Here is a 27,834-nt window from a genome sequence, read left to right as displayed (position 1 = left end):
TTCTTGTTTCTGCAACGCATTCTTTTACTTTAAAGCTCCCCTACTGTAAGTGCAGCTCTGTCAGCCTCTGTTACAATCCTTGCAGAGGAAGCAGTACTGGATTTACTAGTACTCCTGCTCGAATGTTTACTAGCAACATTGGAAACACTATCCTCTGGATTGACATCACCACCTTTGTCTTTAACCTCAGTTGTTTTATATTTTTTCAGCACATGACAACCACATCTGTACCTCAGAAATAGATTCATGATTAAACATCATTTTGACTTTGAACCACACATCATATTTTTATTTGGCAATATCTCCATCACAAAAGCACAAATAGCTTTTACATCTTTATATATCTGATAAACCACCAGAGGGTGATATTTAATTTCTGAGGCATACACTCACAGAGGCATTTTCATTTGTTATGTTTCATGCTGCAATACACTGAAAAATCTGAGGCAGCCTTTTCCGCTTCCGCTCCAAATATTATGATCCTGAAGATGACAAGTACACTAGACCAGACCTCTCCAGCCACAGTGGAGTGGGGTTGTCATGTTGACGACATTGCTGAGATGGTTTTGTTACAAAATTTGTTACAGAAGTTGTTTGTTACATGTTGCGCTGTGTGTGGACTTAAATTATGTATATCTTTTTTTTTCAAGAATCCCTATACACACAAGGGTTCTTCGTGGACTGTGCAAGTTTCCCAGGACCAGCTTTAGCTTCGATACAACACCAGTACAAGCTGCACCTTCAAAACTGACACCAGAAGCATCTACACAGACACCAACTAACCCATTCCCCACTTTTGATTTTATTTATTTTTGTATAATGTGCACAGTTTGGAGATTGCTCCTAACTTCAATAAATGATTAACTTAAAAAAAGTCCTCAAAAAAGTTAACTAATGGTAAATTATTGATAAGGTAAGTCATTGCTTCTTAAGTATTCAGAATACGTTTTTATTTCAGGAGTCACAAAAATGTAAATGGCTGTTGAGTTAATGATGAAGTAGCTACTGCAGAACTGTTGATCATTAATCTTTAAGCAAATAGTAAAAAGGACCAGATAAATTTACATCCCTTCATATGCGTTAGGACCCGCCTATTTGCATCTGGAGGGAGGGGCTGTGAGGTTTCTTAAAATTTTCTCATGACATAGAGAAGCACCAAATACAGCTGAAATAAGACTACATCACAAAAAACAAAACCTGGTTTTACCCTGTAGGGGGCGCTATGAGACATTGTTTACCCATAAAATCATGTTTTTAAAGAAATTTTAAAAATTAAAATTTTATCAACAGTATATGTGGTTTTCATCACAACTAAGTAATACTATGTTGTTTACAGCTAAAAACAAACAAACAAAAAACACATTTTAAGGTGCACTACCCCTTTAAGTAATCATTAATTAATTATTAGCTAATTTATCCAAGTTCTCTGGAATGCAAAGCTTAGGTAATCTTTTATTAGTTATTAGTCCCTGCTTTGTTCCTCATCAGTTGCTGATTAACTAAGCAAATTTTGTGGCCTTTATTGTGAAATGTATCCAAAACAAAACAAAACAAAATAACTTAGGTGGAAATTATCATGTGAACCTCAGGCATACACAATACTTTACCATTAAAAAGACCCAGATTATGATTTATGAGGGCTTTAACAATAAATAATAATAATAAAAGCAAAATTTATCTTAATTTATCTGGCTTCAAATGAAAAAAAAAGTTTTTCAATGTTCACATTAGCTGTTAAGCTGTTAAAAAAAATTTTCATCAAATGTTAAAATGCTTCAATTTCATAGATGTGTAGCCTGGGAAATGAGTTACCTATAAAACAATAATTGTAGCCTAATAACAATAAAACCCAAGAAAATATGGCAGTGGGCCCTGGTCATTTACAAAGAAGCATATAAAAGAAAACCATTAGTCACAATTAATCGAAAGCCCATCAACTGGCAGAGATCCATCCATCCATCTTCTGCCGCTTACCTGGAGTCGGCTCTTGGGGGCAGCTGCCTAAGCAGGGAAACCCAGAATTCCCTCTCCCTGGTCACATTCACCAGCTCATCCAAAGGGATTCTGAGGCATTCCCAGGCCAGCCGAGAGATGTAGTCTGTCCAGCGTGCCCTTGGTCTTCCTCAGGGCCTCTTTCCGGTGGGACGTGCCCGGAACACTTCACTAGAGAGGCGTCCAGGAGGCATCCTAACCAGATGCCCGAGCCACCTCATCTGGCTCCTCTCGATGTGGAGGAGCAGCGGCTCTACTCTGAGCCCTTCCCGGATCACCCGGATCACCAAGCTTGTCACCCTATCTCTAAGGGAGAGCTCAGCCACCTTGCGGAGAAAACTCATTTCGGCCACTTGTATTTTCAATCTCGGTCTTTCGGTCACTACCCACAGCTCATGACCATAGGTGAGGGTAGGAACAGAGATTGACAGGTAAATCAAGAGCTTTGCCTTTTGGCTCAGCTCCTTCTTCACCACGACAGAGTCATGCAGAGTCCGCATCACTGCAGACGCCGCACCGATCCGCCTGTCGATCTTCCGCTCCATCCTTCCCTCACTCGTGAACAAGACCCCAAGATACATGAACTCCTCCACTTGGGGCAGGACCCTATTGCAGACCCGGAGAGAGCACTCCACCCTTTTCAGCTGAGGACCATGGTCTTGAACTTGGAGGTGCTGATTCTCATCCCAGCCGCTTAAAAATTTACTATCCGACGGACCCTCCTCTCCAGCACCCCTGAATAGACCTTACCGGGGAGGCTGAGGAGTGTAGTGTAGTTGGAGCACATCCTCCGGTCCCCCTTTTTGAAAAGGGGACCACCACCCCAGTCTGCCAGTCCAGGGGAACTGTCCCTGATGTCCACGCAATGCTGCAGAGGCGTGTCAGCCAAGACAGCCCTACAGCATCTAGAGCCTTAAGGAACTCTGGGCGGACCTCATCCACCCCCGGGGCCCTGCCACTGAGGAGCTTTTTAATCACCTCAGCGACCTCAGCCCCAGAGATGGGAGGGCCAGCACCAGCCACCCCAGACTCTACTTCCTCATCGGAAGACGTGTTAATGGGATTGAGAAGGTCTTCAAAGTATTCCCTCCACCGCCTCACAACGTCCCAAGTCGAGATCAGCAGCCCCCCATCCCCACTGTACACAGTGTTGATGGAGCACTGCTTTCCCCCCCTGAGCCGCCAGATGATGGACCAGAATCTGGCAGAAGACTGGCAGAGATGTTGAATGTATTACTTTTTATACACTCACATGTCACAGCAGTTCTTTTCAACACATCAGACACTGGAAGTGGTTCTTGCTCTTTTTTTATGAAGGCGCATGGCAGTCTCTGCTCTGCACCACATGCAGGCTCTCTGTGTAATCCATTTCACAACACATTAAAATGCAGACAGAAACATCTTAAATGTAACTCCAGTTTACATTTCAACAAGTTGTGTATATTTACCTTCTCCCAGAGATCAGTCTCTATTTCACCATAAGATGGACTTAATTAGCACTCCCCCATGTCTCTAGCCATGTTGGATGTCAAACAGGAAGAAGGCCTAAAATGCCCCTGGCACAGTGTCAGCAGAAAGATATAAGCTCCTGTGACACTGCCATCTAATGGCTGCATCACTGGACATCTATTTACTCTATTTACAATATATTTTGCATATCTCTATACATGCATATACCAACATAACATACAAACTAAAGCAGAAAAAAAACCACAAACATAACACAATAAAATAACACTATAGCCATTTATAAAGGCTTCTGTGGGGCACATCCTATGCCTAAGTAGCCGATTATATTAATATTTTACCACCTAAATATGTTTGAGATTTGTAAGCATTCTCTTTTTATATTTTACACATAGTCACTTATTTGAAATTAGGATTGTAGCCTACTGAAGTTGACTCCAAGGGCTATAGAAGCCGTTTATCCCCCAATGAGCTAAAAAATTCTGTTCTTTCCAATTTTCTTTTATTGTGAAACAGTAAGGATATGTAGTAGACTGATTGTTTTGAAAAAAAAATCTAATTAAAAGAAGAAACATGTGTAGCATCCTTTAAGGGTTGCAAACAAAGTGTTAAATTATTTAAAAAAGAAAGAAAAACAATCAAAAAGACAATAAACTCCAGGTAAATAAACGTACGCTTTTCTTCCGCATGTGTGGTGCTTACAGAGAAAAGTAAACCACGGCAGGAGCCGCACCTTTTGCTCAGGTGAGAGGCTTTCCTGGTAGGGGGGGGGGTGCTCAGAGTTCATTGCCTGCAGAATAAGTCTCTCAGTCAAAGTCAGTTAAACTGAAGCGGGTCAGACATGAAAAAATCGCAAAGTTTGTCATTTGAAAGCTCTCTCCCCCCGCTGGACGATGATGTGGACTCATGCTCCGACGAGCTGTTGGGCTCCCAGTCCCGCCGGTGGTTGGCGGACCTGCTGGCCGGGAACGTGTCGGCGGGGAGCGGGGACGTAGTCACGGCGGGCCAGGACGGGCTCTTCGTGGACTACCAGTTCCCCGTGGGAGAACTGGAGATGCAGGCTGGGATCACGTGGAAGAGACCGAAGGTAAATAAGACTACTTTGAGTGTTTTAAAACAAAACTCTTTTCAGTGTTTTAACACCAAATGAACAGATGGATTGCACGACTCACCTGAGACCTGCTTCAGGTGGAGTTGTTAGGAAGTGGTTTACTTTTGTTTGTGCATATCACCATTTTTGAGGTTGTAATGCTTTACATGTTTACTCCGCTGCTTTTGCTGGATATTTTGCAGGATACAAGTGTGCAAGTAACAATTTGATAATGTGATGAACAGCTTATAGGCTACAAATGACGGTTTGGAAAAATATTTACATTCTAATTTAGATTGATATTGTAATTTTTTATACAGCCATTTTCAATGCTGTATGTGGTTAACTTGGCTCAGTTATCGAATATGTATGGGAATGAAAATGATTAGTATGGTATATTTTTTCAAACTTCATCTAAAGGAAGTTTGCTGTGTTAAACTTCTGATTACGGATGTTTCAAAATACCAGAACTAACAATAAATGACAATATTGGCATTTGATTTTTAAATGGAGAGTATTATCAGTTGTGAAATTTTAGGCACAATTAACAAGTTTTCTTTCTTTCTTTCTTTCTTTCTTTCTTTCTTTCTTTCTTTCTTTCTTTCTTGCTTGCTTGCTTGCTTGCTTGCTTGCTTGCTTTCTTTCTTTCTTGCTTGCTTGCTTGCTTAGCATTGCCAGCATTGTTTAATTGAAATGCAATCTAAAAGTTAAAAATGTGTCGTCGTCGTCGTCCCCCTCCCTCCCCTCCCCAACCTGGTAACTCTTCGGAGAGTCGTGTATACATGTTTTAAGGGTCTGTTTTTAAGGGAATAGTTTTTACTGAGGTTGGAGGAAAAGGCAGCATTGAAATGTCAGAATACAGCAGAGTACAATCACACAGCTGTTGAGGTTGCTGTAATAATTATTTATAATTTATTTGTTGTAATTATTTTACAACAATTCTTATAGGAGAAAACAGTTGAATCTACTTTATGGTGTGGTTACATTCACTGTAAACACATTCAGCTATACAAGACTCATTGTTAAAGTTGTATAAACATGTAAAAGAGAAACAATACTTCAACAAACATTCTTTATGTCTTTTTTCCCTTCAGGTGACACAGATAAAAGATTTACATGAAATCTGATAAAACACCCTCATAAAATCAAATGTGTTGTTACTTACACTTTAATGTTGGCATTAATCAGATATAACATTATTTTCTGGAGCCTGGAGGATGATGCGAATAAGCTATTTTTTTTCCCTAAAAAAAGTCGACTACTTCAACACAGCAGTTCAATTACATGCTAGTGATAGTATTATATAGAAAGCAGAACACACATGCGTCAGCTCAGTGTTTTCCCACAATGCTTTGTTATACTAGATGCCTTTCAGTAAAATGAAGGTGACTCTGTGTTTACTGCTTACAGAGATTTTGGCAGATCATAGCCTTCTTTCAGTTTTAATCCGCTGAAAAAGTCACTTATTTCTAAACTTGTTGAAAGCAGTAGAAAATGTGAAGCAGTTGGCCCAAACAACAGCGACACCTGACTTTACAGTATCATGGAAAATGTGTCACGTCTCAGATTAAAATCACTCTGCTGTGGCTCAAACCGAAAAACTAAACCTAACAAGCAGCACACAGCCTGCGGGAGGAGGCATTAAACTGATAACACCTCATTTTCACTTTCTCAGAAGCAAACCTTTTAAAAGTCTATACAACAGTAAGCAAATGCACACAAGCAATGACCGACAAAATTAAAGGAAGCTAACTGAAACTGAAATGAAGCTGCTGGATCTGCAAACAGGTTGTCAGCGTAAGAAGAGCTTCCTGGTTCAACATCAACAAGGCCCCCGTCATGTCTGTCAGTGTTTGCACCTGCACCGCTTGCAGGGATCTCCAACTCTGGTCCTCGTGAGCTACTGTCCTGCAGGTTTTGGATTCTGCTCTGATGCAACAGACCTGACTCAAATCGCTGGGTCATTAACAGGCTTGTGTAGAGGTGTGTTGTAGTAGGAGACATCTAAAACCTGCATGACAGTAGCTCACGAGGACCGAAGTTGGTGACCCCTGGCTTAGAGAATGTTAATTATTTTCCCTTTTGATGGATGGATGGATCCTCGGTATCATGGCAGGAAATTACTTGTTGTGAATTTGCAGAAACACATTCAAATCTGTGAGGGGATTATTGGTGCTCACAAGTTTGCCCAGACTTTTCTTCAGCAGGTGTAACATCCCTGCTGTTGCCACAAAAGGAGATAATATATAAAGAATTATCAGTAGGGATGTATTTATTAATAGTTATTTTACAATATTGTAAAATACACAGGCTTAAAACACTTTAATTTCCATTAAACATTTCCTCAACATGTTGAAGACCTATTTAAAAAGTCAGTACATCACAAAGACACAAATAGCTTTGGTACATTGCTGACATGTTTTGAAAGTCTATTGTTTTCCTTCCCTTTGCTTCAGCCATTTCTGTAGCTCTGAACCTAGAGCAGAAATATACACATTTATAGTTGTAAGTTATATTAGAGGTTTATTACCTTGCGAACAAGAAAAACTATCACAAAAGTACAAAGACTGCAGGCTGATTAATTCTCACTGGTTAATGTTATAGCTATGAACTGGCCAGATTAGCATACATCACCCAGACATGGTGTAATGTGATACAGTATATTATATGATATTGTTTATCAGTTATTTGCATTCTGTTACAACATTTTTAGCAACCTGCTATGTAGTGCCCTTCGCTTTTCATGCTTGAGTGATTTAAAGGTGAGTGAGGCCGCTGGTTGCTGGGTAAAGTGATTAACAGAGAAAAGGGATTGTGTGGAGGTGTTCATAGATGTGAATGTGTTGTGTGTTTTATAAAGTAACTGTTGTGAATTAACAGAGATAAGGTTATATTTTGCTGATACACAACTTTGTTCCATGACTTGGTCTGTGAACCTTTTAGTCTATTTCCAATTAGAAGCAACTAATGCCTGCTTATAAAAATGACTACGTACTAATTAGCATATATGTGGAAACATCTCTCTTTGGTGCCATTGTGCTTTATTGCAGCATTTTACGTCTATTTGCTTCTTTTATTTTCTCTGTTTCCACATATACTATGTTTCAATACAGCCAGTGAAGCTGTTCTCATTTGCATAATTTTATATTTCTGTTGGCAAAATAAGACAGAAAATGTGATTGTATATGAACCAAATAAGACACATTTAACCCACTATCACTTTTAATGCATTCCCAGGCTGTCATCTGACAGATCCACCTCCCACCTAAGCTAAAGATAACAGTGTTTTGATTCTGGTTTTATTTGTATGTATGCAATACTGGGAAGATCTTGTAGATGATGAATCATTCATCATCTACATTCCTGAGGCCATCTTTCCCCTGCCGTGTCCTGAGCTTGAGAAATTATACTTCATTTTTTTTTCTGTCCCATGACGTCATGTTACAGCTGCTTTTTGTTTTAAGGCCCAGAGTCACACACCAGCTGGATTTCAACACACTGGCCGTTTTAGATGTGCACCACAAAAGCACAAGAGGACCTTTTTTAGAAGAAATGAGGAAAAGAAGAAAGAAAGTGATGGAGTCAGAGATAAAAACAAGAGTCAACAGTGGACTGATATTTACTGGCCGGAGAGATCTCAGAGAAGAGACAGGATGCACAACGAATGCTTAATTGCCGAAGTTTAGTAGCGGAGCTGTAACAATAGAGCTACTGACATTCAAAGAAGCTGGGCAGAGTTAGAATGTTGTGTTGAGAACCAGTCATGGATGACTGAAGCTTTGAAAGCCTTTAAGCCTGAGAAAAGGACTCAAATAAATATTGAAAATTTACTAAGTTAAGCATCTCATAGCAGCAAGGCCCCAGTCTGAGTTAATCTGTGATTCCAACACAGAAACAAAAGTAAAGAAAACATATTTCAGAGCACTGCTGATTAAACATAAAGTGAGCTTATAAAAACTATACACTCCTGTAGAGGTTGGTACTGTATTAAAACAGGTATATGCTGGGGTGCAACTGGTACTGTGACTAATGCAAAATGAACAAATGAAACGCTTATTATAAACAACCCAGTCATGTTTCCTACACACAAACATGTCAGCGATATCCTCACCCACACAGAGCTGTTTTTATTCAAGATATTCAGTTTAAGACCAAATTTAGTTTCACTCCTACACTTAAAAAATCAGCTGCTAGAAGTGCAGCTTCAGATCCTCTAGCATGAGTTCACCTTCTTATAAAAAGGGTGTTGGACAATCTGTAGGTGGGCGGTGTACAGTTATATAAGTGTGAGGAGAAGAGAGCATGAATAATTATTTATAACAGCTGGAACAGGGTGTGCTATATTTATTTTTTAGAAAAAGATTTTCCTAAAAACAGAGGGTTTGGGTATTGGGATCTAGGCTGTCTATTTTACTTTTTTTTTGTTCTCACTTGATCGTGATATTTAAAGAAAGAACTGCAATACTGTTGATTTATTTACTTTATTACTAGAAATGCTTCAAGTTAAATGAGCCCAGTCCTTTTAAAACTGAGATTCTAGTGTATGTTTATTTAGAAGTAATTTAGAATTAATGTTATTCAGCACCCATACCTAATAAGAGCGATCACTGTGATAAATTTATCCCCCGTTATTCCCAAGATGAAACTTTAACTGCTTTTATTTTAGGATTGGTCCTGTTCAGACATGTAAAAGCAAGTTTTGTGCATGATGATCTGACTGTTTCCCTTCTTTTCTTGTCAATCAAACATTAAACTCCCTGCTGTGTTCAGGAGCTCTGTCCGTCGCCGCAGTTTATAGTCAACGGAGCTTCCCGATTGGACATCCGTCAAGGAAAACTTGGTACGTATAAGCAACTTCTCCACTGCATTTAATTTAAACAGAGAACAAGACACCTGATTAAAAATCTTTAAAACATGATAAAATTTTGAACAAACACAAATTTCAGCTCCCCCCTTTCCTTCTTCCTTCCTTGCCTCCTTGCTTTGAGTGGTCATTTTTATATAGGCTGGGGGGGTTTTAGTAAAAATCACATTAGGAAATTACAAATGATGTCCAAGTAAACATACAGAATTTAAACACCATTATTGTTAGGGTTTACAAACATAGTTTAAATGTGAGTTTTCAAAGGCACACAGTGGAGCTTTAAAGAGGCTGAACCTGCATGAATAAAACTATGAGGGGATAAAGGATTAGTAATGCTACAGGCTGGTTTTCAGCTTGAGTAACAGACTTTTAAATAAAGAGGGTGATGTGTAGAAAGCAGTAAACTGGTCCAACCACTACGGTATTATCAGAAATGAAACTGTAGGTGACAATAAAGATTTAGCTCTCTTTATAGCAAGTCATTGAAAGGCAAGGCAAGGCAGTTTATTTGTATAGCATATTTCATGTACAGGACAATTCAAAGTGCTTCACATAAAACAAAAGCATTACAGATATTAAGAAGTAGTAAAAGGCAGCAACAAATGGCAAGAATCACAATAAAATCATAAATTACATTAAAATGATTAAAAAGATAAAAAGTTACCGTGTAGAATTCGTGCATAGGCGCATGAGAAAAGAGGAAAGCACCAATTTAAATGGAAGCTGGGTTTATAAGGAAAACTTTATACTGCTGACCTGACCTACCTCTCCTCCTTCCTCTCCAGGTGACTGCTGGTTACTTTCTGCAATAGCTTCTCTGTCGGTCCATCAGCCTCTGCTCAAGAAGGTTGTACCTTTAAATCAGAGCTTTGAGGATGGATACAACGGGAGCTTCACCTTCAGGGTGCATATCTGCTCAAGATACATCTGTGGCTGCAGCAGAGACATGCAAGATGTGTTGTTTGCTTGAACCGTTCTCTGTGTCACATTGTGTAGTTCTGGCAGTACGGTCAGTGGGAGGAGGTGAAGATCGACGACTTCCTGCCAACTCAAGGCAACAATCTGATCTACCTTAGTTCCCCAGAAAGGAACGAGTTCTGGAGCTCGCTGCTGGAGAAGGCCTACGCCAAGTGAGTTACTGACATTACATCGCTTGTTGTATATGTCCTGGATGGCAGGAAGTATTTTGCCTATGATTTCCGGTGTCATTGCACTGCCCTTCGTAGTAATCTACTGCCGTAGATGCAGCTCCCACACCAAACCGTGACACAGGACAGTTGGTGATGATTTTGGTTTTCACGTCGAACTTGTTCAGTCTCCTCAGGGAGTAGAGCTGCTGTTGAGCTTTCCTGCACACTGTGTTTGCATGCAATCAGTATTATATTTGTTTAAATCTTTGATGAAATACGGTGTAGTCTTCCATCATTCTGTTTTCCTAAGTGTTGCTTTGGTCTTATTGTTGTTGTTCCTTCTCATTACCTTCCCTGCATAAATAAAGCTTGCTATGTCTTAATATGTCCATATTTTGGATGTAGTTTAACACCTAAATTATAGTTTTAATCAGTTCTTTTTAGCACTGAAACTGGGTAATTATATATTGGTTTTGCACATCCACATAAAAACCAGCAGGATTTCAGAAAACATGCAGATTTATCAGATTTTTAGATTATTCTTTTGAACTATAAATTCTGATTTCTGTCCATGAAAAGTGAAAACTCACATTTTTCTGTTGATATTCTTCTGTTTTAAATGCAACCAAACTTTTATCAACAGCTGCTGTCTTAGATAACTAATTTATTGTTAAAATAAAATAATAAATAAATTAAATAAATAAAGGCCTTTGAAGTTAGAAAATTACTATGTTCAGGGGAGTCATCGTCTTATTTTACAGTAGCAGTTTGGTAAGTCTCCTGACTGGATTGCATATTTTTGTCATACGACCTGAATGGAAAGAAAGTTTTCTGCTTAACTGTCATGTTTATTTGTTGCATTCTTTCATGAAGTTTAATTCCTCCCTCTTTCCTCCTTCCTGTGTGTGCTGTTCCAGGCTAAAAGGAGGCTACAGAGCCCTGGATATGGGCTTCCCTCATGAGGCCATGGTAGACATGACGGGTGGGGTGGCGGAGGTTTTGAACATTGCCTCTCTACCCAGAAACCTGCCAGACTTACTCAGACACATGTTAGCCAAAGGAGCACTCATCAACTGCGCCAACAGCCAGGTATGCTGGTGGAGGACATTTATTTGTTCATGAAAAGCAGACAATTCATTCATTACAGTCTAGCTTAGATCTCTGAACCTTTAAGGAAACAATAAGACAAATCCTACTTCTATTGAAGGGTAGCTTATAATGAGTCATGAGTGTGGGTGGATGTTTGTGTCTCTTCAGGGTCCTCTGGAGAAGATGAATGAACTGGGGATCATGTACAGACATGCCTACTCTCTGACTGCTGTGGAGAAGGTAACTACCTCAGCAAAGTCAGTAAACACATACTCATCTGATTACTTTTCTCGTCTCTTCTCACCGCTTCTCACCTGCTTCTTCCTGTTTGATTTCGGCCTCCTCTGCCAGGTGAAGACTACACATGGCACCGAAGATTTGGTGCGAATCCTCAACCCATGGGGGAACACAGAGTGGTTGGGTCCGTGGAGTGACCTGAGAGGGTTGGTACACACTGACATTACCATAATTAATCACATTTTCTTTACTACTAAGGTGGTTTTATTAAATTCTGGTTGCAGTAATATCCCCACCTGCCTGTCACTTTTTTTAATGATGAAGTCAAACATTGAATTTAAATGGGATTTCTCATAAGAGCAAAGAAATAGCGATGGGTGTCAAGGACATCTGCCTCTTCAGAAGTGGCGGGACTTTTTTTTAATGGGAACACCAAGTGGCCAATGAGAGAAAAGACTAGCATCATATCATCATGGAAAGAAGAAAGATGGGCAGATTCTCAGAAGTGTGGTGGTGCAGGCGAATGTACAGAGTGACAGAAAGAGATGTGGAGCCGAAAAGCGGTAAAATGAGTGAACTTAAGTGTCATAATTTTAAAACTTTGGCCATTATTTATTTGTTGTGTTTCATTTAATGTTTCATTTAAAAAAATAAATAATATATATATATAAACATATATATATATATATATATATATATATATATATATATATATATATATAAACACCAAATAAAATCGTCACTAATAGTAGCATTATCATCATGAGATCTGATAAGCCACCATAATCATGTTACATGGAAGGAAAACACTGGGGCTGGTTATTGCATGTGATCTTACTGTCGTATAGATCGTATCTAATATTTTCACTGGTTCATATTGAAGTTTTTGATTCCAAGCAACTGGTATTCCCATTCGTACTGGGGATCAGACTAGCAGCTTGTCTCCTGAGCCATAGCATACAGCCTACTCTTAAGAAGGAAAGTGTCGCTGTTCAAAAGCACTGCTATGATTTGCATAGCATGTAAAGATATTTTATAGAAAACAGCCATGTGTTAAAAAGTGCTCATTTCAAATTTGAAGCCAGCAACATGTTTCAGACGACTTGGGACATTAATGAAAGAGAAAATTTATGTGATGCACAAACAAAAACCTGCTAAACTTGTTAGGTAAATTGTGACATGTTAGTTACAGGTTAGTTAATATGAGTTCAGTTAACAGTGTTATCACATCAGGAGCTTTCATAATCCTTTTAACCATACCTACAAAACACTTATATTTTTTACCTTTTGGAACACGTACTGACATCTAAGTCATGTATTGCGCAAAAACTATAATCTGAAATGTCACATAGGAAAACACACACCTCTGTCACGGCAGAAGTGGCAGCTTGGCTGTAGATGAATATTTACAGATGGATATTTTATATTTAGTTTGTCCTGTGTGCATCTTGTTGCAGTCCTGAGTGGAGCACGGTGAGCATCGAGGAGCAGAGACAACTGGGCAGAGTCAGGCAGGAGGACGGGGAGTTCTGGTGAGTTTTATGCTTTTTCAACATTCTTCATCATCATCACCACTGCCTCACATCGTCCCAGTCTGCCCTCTGCAAACATGACACAAACGCTTTCTGTTCTGCCATGATATTCGAACACTCAGGAGGACAGTTCAGTCTCGTTGTTAAGCTCACCCGTTTGTGTCTCGGTCAGGATGTCGATCTCAGACTTCCGTCAGCACTTTGAGGTGATGGAGGTGTGTCACCTGACCGACACTCTGAGTGGGTCGGGCTCCCACGTGCTGCCCTGGAGCTACGTCATGCATCATGGGAAGTGGGTGCCATCCATCACAGCAGGAGGCTCTCCTCAGAGTGGTAGGAGGAATGTGGGTTTTTTAGCTGCAGCAGAGCAGCTTTGATCTGAATGTCAGTGAAGCAGTTCATCACATACACTGTATGTTGAGGTCTTGCCTAGTTTAATTTAGTTAAATTAGTTTAGTTAAATCCCGTCAGAAAAGGTGCTGTGACAGTTGTCATGTAAAAGAACACAAACTGCACCACATCATCAAACAAGGAAAAAACCCAGCATCAGTAAAAGCACAAATAAAAGATTGTGCAGATTCAGCCAGCAAGAAGTGTCTTGTTATTTTTTGAACATTTTTTTTTTACAAAATGTTAAATGTTTTCTCATATTCGCTGACTGCTTTTATATTAAGGTAAGTTCCACAGGTCCTGTTCCTAAAAACTTGTATACCAGCAGATAACATGACCTGCAGAAGCTGAACAAAGCAACTACAATATAATCTTTTTAGACTACTTGTTTGAAATAATCACAACATTCAGCTCCAGTGATTTCTGCATGACCTCATAATTTTGTCCAAAAACAGCAACTTTCCTGTGAAAGTGGCAAACGTCTCATTGCAGCTTATGTAACAATTTTCATGCGAATGTATCAGATTAATGTTAAAAGCTAATGTGAGCAACAGTTTATTATTATTCTGAATGTGTGTGTTTGTGTGTCCAGGTTTGTTCTGGCAGAACCCACAGTTTTATTTTGTCCTGTCGGAGGTGGACAGTGATCCCACCAACACTCAGAAGACCTGCTCTTTTGTTCTGGCTCTGATGCAGAAATACCAGAGACGCAAAGGCATGCACCTCGCTATTGCCCTGCATATATTCCCGGTACGCACAAACCCTGATCACATGGTTCCAGTTATTGATTATGTTAGTGCAATTGGGGAAGAATGATGCAGTTTACCAGAAGAGTGCTTTTTAAAACTGCTTTTAAACACCTGAATTCTGTTCTAGCCTGCAAGAACACAATGTAGTACTGTATGAACATGGAAATCAGCACATGATTTATCAGTTTGCAGGGCCTGGATAGCTCAGTTGGTAGAGCATCAGACTTTTAATCTGAGGGTCCAGGGTTCAAGTCCCTGTTCAGGCGTTACCAAGCTTTAGCTTATTGGAGTAGATTAATTCATGCGAAGTCTTGCCCATTAAGGTGTTGAGTACTAAATTGGAAACTTAAATGATAAAAAGATGTGTATGCAATACGCTCACACACTATGCAATTTATTAAAACTTAAAATGTCAACACTCAAACAAGAGAGACAACTATGCATAATCCGCATGCTGAAACCTCTTTCATCTGGTTTCAAAACGCTTTAGGAGGTGCAGGGTGAGGTGCTACAGAAATCGGATGACGGATGTTCTGTCACTCCTATTGTGGCAGTGTTTACCTAACTAAAGCCTTTGTGTAGTCATAGGTATAGCTATGGCTAAAGCTATCGTTATCGACTTATTCAAGTCAAGTCTGACTTAACTAAAGTAAATGCAAATGCTAATAAGCTAATTTAGTTAACAATTACATTACAGGTACGTTATGCTAAGTTAGCTAAAGTAGGTCACCTTCAAGAAGAAAGAAAGTAAAAGAAAGTGAAATTGCTGTCAGACCAGAGTAGGTTGCTATAAATTTAAGTTTTAGCTAATTTTTTGCAATCTAATTGTCACAAAATTAGCATATAAACAATTAAATGGTTCTGATGTCATGTTTTGACTAATCTCTCTAGATCCCCTTGTTCTGTAGTTGTGAAAGCACATTTTAAGTTACAAGTTTAACACGCCTTTAACTTAGAAGTTAAAGGTTTCATTTGTGTGCTGGGGTTTCAGTATAATATGTTAATAAGCTCTGTTCCATACAGTATTTTGCAATTAATGCTAACTGAATTAAGTTTTGGGCTCTGATCACAAAGCAGGTAGCTCGTGTTTTATTATTATAACTGTGTGTTGTGTCTCCAGGCCCATCCTCGCAACACACACCTGTCACGTGAGGACCTGCGTGTTTGCCGCCCAGTCCTCTACACCCAACAGTACTTCTCACGCCGAGAGGTTGTTCTCCGGGGGTCTCTTCCTCCAGGTCCCTACATCATCATTCCTTCCACTGCAGAACCTAATCAGCAGGGAGCGTTCCTCCTGAGGGTGCTGACAGAGCAGGGCAATGCTGCCACGTGAGTCAGCCATTAGTCTGGCCATGCCTCTGGAGTGGAGACATGACCATTAGAATGCCTGGTTTTTTAGGTACTTCACTTTTGCTTATAAATATGATGATTCTAATGTGTTATCATCCTTTCTTTCAAGTCCAGCTCACAATCCAGTACCTCAAGATGTCTCTTCATTAACAGAGGTATGAGTCCACTCATGTAATTAGTAAATATGTTACTGTACATTCAAATAAATGTTTAAAGAAAAAAACAAACAAAAAAAAAAAAACCATGAAGTTAATTAAAATCAGTTTGCTCCTTAGCATGAGACGTTGTAGTATAGAACTTGTTATATGACAACAGCACAGATGACTTGAACAAACCTACCTGTTATAACTCTATGAACACTGCCATATTTAGTTATTTCTGTTGAGTACTACTGAAACTCTCCAATCTTTAAAGAACCCTTGCCTGAACAGGGACTTGAACCCCGGACCCTCAGATTAAAAGTCTGATGCTCTACCGACTGAGCTATCCAGGCCCTACAAAAGATCATCACTCAGATTAATCCACAATACCATGGGTGATCCCACGTGCCCACTCTTGCTGATGTATAAGATCTGTCCTAAAAGAGATAAATATATTGTTAGTTGTTATTCAACATAATAATGTTCAATATTGTTACAGTTATTTTTCACCAAAACACAGAATAAATTATCTGACAGGTCTTGTATTTTCCTGCAACAGTTCAAATATCAGCGCTGGTTTGGATGTAGAGGAGGGGCCCAAGCAGGCTCGGTCTCCATGGTAACTTTCTGTTAACAATTCTGAAGAAGAGTACAAAAGAATTTGTGGATTTTGTAAATGTTTAAGCCTTCAGATAAAATCTGATGATTAAGGTTAATCTTGTCAGAACAGGTTGGCTCCTCAGCGTGATCAGACATTATTGCTCATTCCAGCGCCATCTACTGAACAAATACTGCACTTTTTGTGCCTCTTAAAGATCTGTTCCTGAGTCTATGAACATTAGCTTGCTTTTTGATTTTCTGTGACAGGAGAGTGCTTTAGAAAATCATAAATTCATACAACAACTTTTGTTGGCCCATAAAAATCCAACGTATTGACACTAACATTTGAAGTCAGTGAAGTCTTGGTGGTTCCTCAGGTCTGTGGTTCTAGAGTTATATTCATGAAAGCAGTTTTGACCCACTGGTGTTGTTGGTGCAGTTAAGGCACAGAAAATAAAACCTGGTAAAAGAATCAGGGGACAGTCCTCAATCAGTGTTTGCCATATTTCAAAGCTTTTCCAGCAAACTGTGTTAAAAAAATTGCGGTTTTTTATAATTCACCCTCTGAATCCTCCCTGCAGCCTTCATTTCCTCACCATGCTGCTCTTCCATCACCTAAATCCATCAGAGAGCTGTACAAAAAGCACTGCAACAAGGTACGATTTACTTGCACACAGCTGCTTTACATCCAGACTGGGCTTACTGTTAATTTCCAGAGGAAAGTTTCTTCAGCTCCAAGCAGCTTAATGAAAGAAGAAAAAAAGAAAAAAACTATAAGTTGTTTCAGCCACAGGCTATAAGCAGTTCTGTGTTTGAAACTGCATATATTGGACTGTCTGTGTGTGTGTGTGTTCTACACTGATCCTTACATTTTGTGTTGTGCATGTTTTTTGTTTTGTCATCAGGAAGGATTTTGCAAACCACAGCGTCTTTACAATCTTCTGACTGAGGCCATACAGGGAGGAGGTCAGTAACGTCTCCCATCCATTATTCTGTTCAGTCTCTGAGGCCCTGTTTACACCACAATGCTGAGACAGTAAAACACAAAAGTTTTGGGTGTATAAAACCGCAAAGATTTGACAAAGGCTTCCAGGGTGAAATTTTCTAACAATGTAAGCAAGTCCCGTTAGTGTAAACTGGAAGTGGAATTTACTTTTTTTTTACTCAAAGGAAAATATTTGCATTTTGTGTGGAAACAGTGTCGTGTAAACAGGACCTGAAATTCATTCATAGAAAAGGCAGCAGCACTGAATTCTTACTGGAACAAGCCAAATCTGATATTTTTTCACTGTTTGCTTAGATGTAGTTGCTGTTACAGCCTGTCTGGGTAACAGTTATTACTCCACTACTAGAAACACTGTGGGGCTCATCATGAATGTGTATTATCTCCTTTAGCTCATGAAACCTTAATGAGGTCACTGCATTAAAAAGACTGATGCTTCTTGTTTTACATCATATAAAACAGTCATGTTTATTGTGTTCAGTGTTGGCTGGAAGTGAGAAGAACTTGGCTTTGGAGCACTGCAAGAGTCTGGTGGTCCTCATGGATGTATCCTTCAGCATGATTTCTGGATGTGGAACAGACATGGTGTCCTGTAGTCAGCTGACTTTGGACTGATGTAGAGAACTGTCACTATTATTTCTGGTTAGATCTTCTTAACTTCTGTAATTTTCTCCAGAGCCAAGGCATCGCTCGGCTGGACTGGTCTGAGTTTCAGACTCTGTGGGACAAGATCAAGAGGTGGACGGTAACAGCACCAATACTACAGGCTATCTTCCATTGGAACAGCTTCACTTGATTTGGAACAGATGTCTTACTGTAAGTTAACTTATGTTCAGATTCTATGTATTTAATTTGAAGTTTAATCTTTCTGCAGGACATTTTCCTGGACTTTGACAAGAACAGGTCTCAGCGCCTTGAATATCAAGAAGTCGCCCCGGCTCTGAAGGCAGCAGGTAAAATACCTCATCCTCCCCGATTCAGGCCAGTTTAGTTGACCAGCAGAGGGCGCCAAAACACCTGGATTCACCAGTTTGTAGAGTCTCTGCACGTTCAATAATATCAGAGAACATTAACAAGAAACTTTACAATAAAACAGGGTCATGAATAGCTCCATTTTGATTAGCTTTGCATTTGTGTTTTCTGTTGAAAAAATCTGTGTGAACTTTCTTCTTTGAGCCTTTTAACTTATTAAAAACCAAATCTGTCTTTTAGTACAAGAGAGGTTACTCTGTCAGAACCTGTTTAAAGTTAGCTTCTTTTCACTTCCTGAATTTCTAATATGGTTTAACACCAGGAACCTCATGATGCTCTTTCTTCCTCTCTGTCTTCATAATGTTTGGTATAAAGAAAATACAGCAGTGTGCAAAATGATCAATCCAGCCCTCATTTCTTTACATTTTGCTTCCAAGCAGCCAGACTTTCTTGTTATTTTTAAAGTGGTCTTGAATGATAGTTCTTCAGACTCTTTGGAAGGTTTTAAAAGTTTAAGCCACTCAGCAATGATCTATGAATCATTCATGCATAACAAAGGCTTCTGGGATGGATGGACACCTTAATTAAAGTAAGTTATATCCCAGCATATTTTATCTGTCTGCTCTGTTCTTGCTGCAGGAATCCAGGTGGATGATTTAGTGATGCAGCTGGTTGGACTGAGATACACAGAATCCAACATGACCATCAGTTATCCGGGCTTCCTGTACCTGGTGATGAAGATGGAGAGCATGATCCGTAAGGAAGAATGATGCTGTGCTTTTTACAAACAGTTAGCTGTGATTTTTTTAAATAAGTCCCATTACACGGAGACTAGTTAAATCAGCAGGTGTTAATTAACACTACAAGCCTGCAAAAAATAAGGCAGCAGAGGAAGACGAAGGGTGGATGGGAGGAAGAGTGAGGTGATGGAAGAGGCGTGGGAAAAATGATGGAATGAGATAAAGGATGAATAGATAAAAGGAGGGCTAGAAAGATGTTTTCATGTTGAAGTTAGAACAGGAAACAGATGAGATGTTGTTTGATGTTAGAGGGAAAAAAATATCCAAGACGACAAAGACTTTGCAATGAGTTATTTTTAAGATTTACAATCTTTGCTCATGCCCAGATCATAATTTGTCTTCACACTCGACTTCTGTTTCACACATTTTCAATTATGAGCGAGTTATAAATGAAAACAGCTTCAACTCCCACTGGAGGAATATTCATAATGGCTCATATAAAATGAGGAAACAATGAAAGAACAATTAGGGCTGTTGTTCTCCTTAAGAACCAAGTTTTCATGAAAATAATTTATATATTATAAAAATCATGGAAGGAGATAAAGAAGAACATATAAACTGAGAGAAATCTTTTTCAGATAAACTTTTATTTATTACATATTGATGACTGTCTTCATGATGAGAATTTGAAAAAATAACCTCAGAAATTTTAAGTCAAAACAAACAAAAAAATGGTTGATTGTGTTTAATATAATAATCATTATTATACTTGAAAAATTTAGAGTTCAATAAGATTGTTCATGTACATAATAATAATAATAATAATAATAAAGTTTTGTGGGAATAGGTGCAATTTGAAGACCTTAGGTACTTCCATCTGGAAGAAACAGGTCTGTAAAAATGATTGTGGAGGAAAAGTCAGATTTTACCAATAGTCAAAAATGAATTCAGTCACAGATTAAACATAAAATTAAATTACTGCAAAGAAAGCAATCTTGTGCACTACTAATATAATACCTTCTTACTTTAATGTCTAAAGTAACCTTTTTAAAGTTAAAATTAACCATTTAAAATATATTTAGTAGGTGATGGTGCTACAATAAATTAAATGATAAAATGATACCAGTTGATTAAAATGACATTTTATTGTTTTAAAAGTGCTCTGAAATGATTTGAATAAATCTAACTCTGTTTTATTTGTATAGCATCTTTTCATGTCATCTCAGGGCTCATTACAGACAAATCAGTTGGAGCCAATTCATAATAAATAACAGCCTTGTTAAGGAAAACCAACAGATTGCATCAAATACATGGACGATGAGGAGCGAAGAGATGAAAAGGAAGAGCACTGTGTTTCATGGGACGTCCCTCAGCAGGCTAAGCCTATGGCAGCATAACTAAGGGATGGCTAGACCACCCCTAACTATAAAAGTTATCAAAAAGGAAGGTTTTAAGCCTGATCCTAAAGGTAGAAATGGTGTCTGCCTCCCAAACCCCAACTGGGAGCTGGTTCCATATGAGAGAGTCCTGACAACCGAAGGCTCTGCCTCCCATTTGACTCTTTGGGAACCACAAGTAAACCTGCAGTCTGAGAGCAAAGTGCTCTGTTGAGAATATATGGAACTATGAAATCTTGGATATACAATGGAGCCTGGTTATGGAGAGCTTTATATGTAAGGAGAAGAATTTTAAATTCTATCCTAGATTTAACAAGGAGCCAGTGAAGCCAGTGAAGAGAAGCTAAAACTGGAGAAACATGATCTCTGCTGCTAGTTCTCATCAGAACCCTTGCTGCAGCATTTTGGTTCAGCTGGAAGCTTTCCAGGGCACATTTGGGGCAGACCTTTACTAGGGAATTGCAGTATTCCAATCTGGAAGTAACAAAAGCATAGATTAGATTTTCCTGCATCTATCTGAGACAGGATGTCTCTAAGTCTTAATATTACGTAGGTGTAATGTTTATTTATAAAGTGCTTTTCACAGATAAAATTCACAAAGTCCCTTACATAGAATGGGTGCAATAAAACAACACAAGAATTTCAATTCTAGAAACCTGTTTCAGATGTGAGCCAAAGGACAAATCCTTGTCAAAAATAGTCCCAAGTTTCCTCACTGGAAGCCAAATTAATGCTGTCCAGATTAATTACATAGCTAGACAATCTAACTGTCCTGTAATCCAAACAACAGTAGTTAAATGTGAGATTTCTACATCACAGAGTAGGAATCTGTGTTTTGTGTCAGAATTAATTGCTTATTAACTTAAACATTTTTTTGTTCATTTTATTTGCAGACAAATTTCAGGCGTATGACATGATGGGAATGGGAACGGTGACCATCAACTTCAGACAGGTAATACAGACTTTCTGCTGTTTACAAAACTTTTTCTTTTACAGGAATATTTAATAAACTCAGATCCCCACAGCATTTAGAGCTAACTTAAAAATTAAATAAAGTATGAAGGAAGAAGAGGGGAATGGTGAAAACCTCTGAACTTGTAAAGCATGGAGGTGGAAATGATCCGCTTTAAGCTTCATGTAATGTGGATTAATGGATTTTACCTAAAATCTGCCGATTCTGGGTGCAAATATTCTGCAGTCTGTCTAATAGAAAAACAGCTGTTCTTAAACAGGATTTAAGTGACAGACAGTTTAACTCATACAGCAGATCCATCTTAGTAAATATTTGAACTGTTGGCAGCCGTGTATGCCTTTCAGGGTTGAACACGTGTCAGAACTTGAAGTGATCTGCTGGAGGAGTTCACAGAAAACAAGAACCTTTTCTCACACTTTTATACTTCTTCTTTTTTTCAGTTAATGAAATTGCAAAAAGTCTAAACTGATGGCATGAGTTAGTACTTTTGAAAGGAGAAATGTGAGCAGAAAAAGGGAAGCAGCGTGGTTTCCTTTTAACTTTATTTTTTTTCATCAAGTTAATGATGTTCAGCTAATTATTATCTGTCTGATTATTTCCAGTGGCTCCACATGACCATGTACAACTGACCTGATCCAAGATCCAAGATTGGCTCAGCTGGTCTCTTTTAGTTTTCTCTTTATATCTTGGTTGGCACAGTCGATATCGTTGACCCTCACAGAGAAACTCCAGTTCTCAAAATGTGAAAGCAGACATATGTAGTAGCCATAAATCCGGCCTTCTTATACTGTTTATTTTTTCCTCTTGTATGTGAGCCTGTAGTTGAACAGAAGCATTTACTCGAATAAAATAAATATAGAGAGAATTTTTATTTTTCATGATCCTGCAAGGATGAGTAAATTTTAAAAGAAATAGATTTCAGTTTTCTATTTTAAGCAGGTGTTTTTTAGATCAGCTGTGTGCATGTCAGCAGCTCCTATCAGGTTGAGGTGCGATGACAAACAAAGGGCTGAGCCCCTGAAACATAAAGGAGAACTTTTTCAGTCATTGCTTTTCTATTTTAGCATAAAAATATAGAGAACTCATTTGAAACAAGAAGAAAGCCTGAGTCATTCAAGAACAGGCACTAAATACATCACATAAAGTTTCAGATTGTTTTCTTCTGCAGAATCTGAGAAGTCTCAAATCTTCTTTTAGCCCCCCTTTTTCTTGCGGAGGTAAGATTCTCCTCTAGCGATCAAGGACGAGGGGTCGTCCAGATAAATGATTTCAGTTTTTCTTCTTGATAACAAGAATAAAAGGTGCATCTTACCTCTGCACATCAGCTGGTAAGGCCAGTGGGAGGTACTGGGATTGTGCTTTGGACTGGTTCACTATTCAATCTTGACATCTGAAAGCACAAAAGGCTTTGTTGTCATTTAAATTCTTGCTTCTTTCACTTAACTCATACACTTATTCATCATGTAACTCAACCTCCGTCTTGTATTTCTTTTAACTCGTGGAGCCTTAAAGCTGAGCTGATTGTAAAGATGTATACAATGTGGTTTTAAATCTTTGCCTCTTACTAAATAAATGTCGGCCCATTTTTGCTTTATTATGTTTGAATAAAGAATATAAAAACAATGTTGAGAAAGTGTGAAGTTATTAAGTTTGGAATTACAATAACCACCAAGTATGCAAAGGTTAGAAAGCTGGATTATAATAAATTAAATTTATTATGAACATTTAGTAAAACTGAACTCCACATCTTGAAGAGTTTTCTTTTCTGTTTTGTCTGAAACTGCACCAGTGAGTCAGCTTCAGGCCTGTAAATGTGAATGTAGATCTGGATCCATCTTTCCAGTAGGAGCAGGTCTGGAAAGGTTTTGATAGAACTGCCAGGCACAAGCACAGACTGGGAAAAGGTGGCACGTGGAAATGATTTACAATACTGCTACAAAAATCTAGATTTTAGGAAATAAGTATTTATCAAACAGATATTTAATCAGTGTTTATTCAGCCCTCTGGCACAGTCCTTCCATCTGCTGGTATTATGACTTGAACATCCTCTATATAAAAAGTAAACAGTCTGGACAGACATGGGATCAGTGTCATCTTTTATTATCACAGATGTATGATAAGAAGGCCTACTCAGCATATAGTAATATTCCGTGTGATTAAACATGAGGAGGAAATGAGCCATTATTTACTTATGTGGTCTTCTAGTAAAATGAAAATTAGGAAGAATTCACTTCACTTCACAATGCTGTAGTCCACGGGGATGATGCAAATAGAAGGACCCAAATGCAGCATAGAAACGGAGGAGATAAAACCAGGTAATATCTGGTGCCTTTAATGATGAAACTAAAGTAGGGAACTGATCATCCACAGTAAGAATATAAAAACAGAGAATGAGGAGTGACATGAAAATGATCCAGCAACAGTCAACTGAAGGCAAGAGTCCATATACACAGATCACCAAAATGAGCAACAGGGGAGAAAATCAGCAAAAGAAACCAGGTTGAAAGAACAGGATGTGATCAGAACAGAATACAGAAAGTGGTAAACCTACAAAATAAAACAGGAAACAAGACAGAGGATTTGGAGACAACATCAACCAGAAACTAAACCAAAAATCCACAGACCATGACCACGTTGTTGGAAAAACGTGTTATATCATGAATTCCTTGTTACTGTATGGGTGCAGGTTTTATTAATTTAGACTTTTGTGTGATGCATTGAATATTCATTAATAATGACACTCTTCTAATATAAAAGCATAATAATAGTAAGAGGCCATTGGCCTAGAAAAGCTCTTACTTCTGCCTTTTCCTTTCTTTGGACCACAAGGATTTAAAGGAGATTACAGGCAACTTTCGTGTTTTTCCTGTTTGTTGTTATTTTGGTTTTGCTTTGTTATTGAATATGGACTTTTATTTCATTTATTGCATTTTCCCCCTTCTTTCACTTTATATTCTTTTACTGTGTTCAAAAAGTAAATTAATAAACGAAACAAAACTAAAACTTTATTTAACCCCATGGGGGGATTAAAAGGCGCAGAGAAAGCACCGCATTGGAAACATAATAATTAGTATAAAACCCAGTAAAATTTAGGTAAAAAAAAAACCTCAAAATGTAATGTGCAGTTCAGTCAGTACCAGAAACATCCTTGGGGAAGGAGCGGTTGTGATGTTGGGACAGGGAAGGGTCAGAATTCAAATACATTGCACAAAAAGTACAAAGGATTGAAGATGGTTCTTATCATTTTTAGATGAGTGGTCACACGACCTACAGTATATAGCTTTGTTTGTTGTCTCAGCTCTTTTCTGTTCTAACTGAAAACATGAAAATATCGTTCTCCCCCTCAGTTTATCTGTTCTTCTTTTATCTCCTTCTATAATTTTTCCTGACCCAGCTTTTACATACGTGGGTATCCAGGAATTGTCCTCCAGCTTTATTGAAAAACTTTCCAAAACTCTTTGGGTGTTTCATGCCTTTTGTTCAGATGATCCCACACTGCTTCAATTATGTTGAGGTCTAAGCTTCGGGGGTGAATCATCACTCTATAAGCAAAGCAACATTATCCTGGGTAGTATGGCTTAGCTTTAACCACAGCCATGCAAAGATTGATATACTTCACTGATAGCAGGAGAAAAATTACCTTGAGCCCAGTCAGAAGTTTAATCAGTGTTTATTCATCCTTCTATTCATCCAATAAACTTGGCCCAGAAGGATGATTCACTGGTATTATGACTTTAACACCCTCTTCATACAACCCATGTAGTTGGATAGATAATGCTGTATGTTGTGTTTTATTTAAAATGCTATCGTTTATTTAGAAAATTAGAGAATTTCCAAGTAAAAAGGATCTGCAAGGAGACACCATCTAGCTTCCCTAGAACTGTTTCCCAACTCATGTTTTATAGTTGCAGCTGTTATTCAAGGGCTAGTTAGCATGTAGTTATATTTAATCTATTTATTTAACCTTTATTTAACCAGAGTGGCCCTTGAAATGACTGGCCTAGAAAGCATGCTACAGCAGTCAATATGAATAAAACAGCACACAAAAAAACTATCAACAATCAAACAAATGTAAAGTACATAAATTCAACATTAGGAGTGGCCCTCACAGTTACATTGGTTCTTTAATAAAGCTTTACATGGACCAAAAGAAACCAAGTTAGTGATTTTTTTCCTTTTGTTTACATTTATTTTCCCAGGTTAAAAATGTTTGAGAAGCAATTCTTCTTTACAAATATTGAAAACTGTGTTTCTGTTGGTATTTATTTGCTGCAATACATTGGTCTCCTTAGCTAGGCTATTATTTCTTTTATGGCTTGTATGAATATTGATTGGATCACAATGAATTGGCCTGAATTGATTTGTCTGTAAATGTCCTGAAATGACTTTGTTGTGAATTGGTGCTTTACAAATAAAGCTTAATTAAACTGAATTTAATCTAATCACTTTACAAAAAAACAAAACAAAACAAAACAAAAAAAACAAAACAAAAAACAAACAAACAAAAACTGTTATGCTTTTATTTCCTTAGAATATGCCATTTATGTCTACTTGCCATATTTATTCCATCATTTTTACTACGGTGTCTTCAAATGGAAAAACAACACTGTGTGTGAAGTGAGAACCATCTGAGCTTTAAAACTGCAGTACTGGCTTTGTTTGATAGGTGCTAGAGCACTGTTTGAGATGAGTAACACCTTAAAAGAACCATAGAAGAAGACACATTACCACAATGTTGAAGTTACCTGTTTTGCAGTTATAGCAGAACCTGAGGCCACTTGATCCACTCACAGATGAAAACATGTTTATGTCTGGAAGAATTTTGACCACTGAGGGCCACCGTCAATTCACATCTGTACTTCATATTTGAAGTCAGTGCTATGCCAATCTTTATGCCCAAATTAAAATGGGCATGAACATTATTTGTTAGTGTGAAGAACATGTGGAAAAAGGTAAATAATGACACCAGTTACAGGCTGAAGAAAAGCGTATGACTAGCCAATATTTAACTTTTTGAGGATGAAGTGAAATGTAAGCTGTTGAGCTTTCCTCGTAGTTCTTCCAACCTGGTTCAACTTACCACACAGCACCTGGCTCATTTTACCTCACAGATATAATAATATCAAGCTAAATGTTTATCATGGTTTAATACAATGATAACTTAACAGCAGATAGCAAAAATATTTTTAGACTTGGATGAATTGGCTTTAATTTAGAGGCCGTTATATCTAATGGACTAAAATTCTTTCTTTGACAAGCCTAAAATAGTTTTTTAAGGAAAATGATTGGTCATTACTCCCCACTGTGCTCCTTAAATGATATATGGTTCCATGATGAATGGCCACGCGACAATAATAATGTACAGTTGTCACAGTAAACAGGGTGAGTCAACTTACTGCACTTTGCCCTACATACTCAAACCATATTTATTTTACTTACCTGCATTTCTATTCTCATTCATAAGCTGGAAAATAATTCCCTGCCATGTTTTATCTGGTAACAGTAGCTTGTTCCTGTGCAAACATGCTAACTTTACGATTGCGATAAGGGATACTTATGTGCTGCATTCACATGCACTTGGGCATCTGAGGCTGACCCAGGTACATGTCAGTTTAGACTGGAAATTTCTTAGAACATTGTTGCCTAAACATGGATTGGCATCTGGGAAGGCAATCAGATTGTAGAGGTGATCCATGCCTCCTCCCAGCAGCCCATGATTTTGGCTCCACCTTTGCTTGGCAGCGACCCGAACCTCAGGGGATGTTTTTAGAAATTAGCCTCTGTCCTGTACTTCTGTCAGTAATGTGTAAATATCCGTCGTTATAATTATCCTGTAAAGTAAGGGCAGTCAGAGTTGTGTGTATGTTTGTTCATTATCCTGCAGTGCTTCTGTTGCCTTGGATCAAAGTGACTGTTGCTTCCATGTGTAATGGTAATCAGTTGAGCTCTAACAGGCTGCTGAGATGAGTCTGAGTCTGAGATGAGTATTTATGTGAAAATAAAAACTGCTGTCATCAAAAGTTCAAACTATTACAAACTGTGTAGGATCTACCTGTGGATGTTTTTATAAAAACACAACTAGAACAAACTCACTGCACAAACTTCAAGCATCAGTTTAT

General features: G+C 38.3%; 1 protein-coding gene and 2 non-coding genes across 3 annotated transcripts; 2 read left to right on the top strand and 1 right to left on the bottom strand.

Moving 5' to 3' along the window:
* Positions 1-4,195: 4,195 nt before the first annotated feature.
* On the top strand, positions 4,196-23,353 carry zgc:85932 (uncharacterized protein LOC405875 homolog). The gene is made up of 20 exons (XM_041993814.1): positions 4,196-4,546; positions 9,320-9,389; positions 10,199-10,317; positions 10,410-10,543; positions 11,461-11,632; positions 11,801-11,872; positions 11,984-12,075; positions 13,327-13,401; positions 13,574-13,734; positions 14,384-14,541; positions 15,661-15,869; positions 16,000-16,045; positions 17,212-17,286; positions 17,536-17,596; positions 18,115-18,179; positions 18,310-18,378; positions 18,508-18,586; positions 19,245-19,361; positions 21,636-21,694; positions 22,318-23,353. The coding sequence occupies exons 1-20, from the start codon at positions 4,301-4,303 to the stop codon at positions 22,342-22,344; spliced, it is 2,106 nt and encodes a 701-aa protein (XP_041849748.1). The 5' UTR covers positions 4,196-4,300; the 3' UTR covers positions 22,345-23,353.
* trnak-uuu lies at positions 14,734-14,806 on the top strand. The gene has a single exon. It is a non-coding gene; the product is annotated as a tRNA-Lys (tRNA).
* trnak-uuu lies at positions 16,311-16,383 on the bottom strand. The gene has a single exon. It is a non-coding gene; the product is annotated as a tRNA-Lys (tRNA).
* Positions 23,354-27,834: the final 4,481 nt, after the last annotated feature.

The sequence above is a fragment of the Melanotaenia boesemani genome, chromosome 9 (assembly GCF_017639745.1).
Source record: "Melanotaenia boesemani isolate fMelBoe1 chromosome 9, fMelBoe1.pri, whole genome shotgun sequence".
Classification (NCBI taxonomy): domain Eukaryota; kingdom Metazoa; phylum Chordata; class Actinopteri; order Atheriniformes; family Melanotaeniidae; genus Melanotaenia; species Melanotaenia boesemani.
The sequence above is the reverse complement of the archived record's forward strand: the minus strand, read 5'-3'. Positions and strand labels throughout refer to the sequence as shown.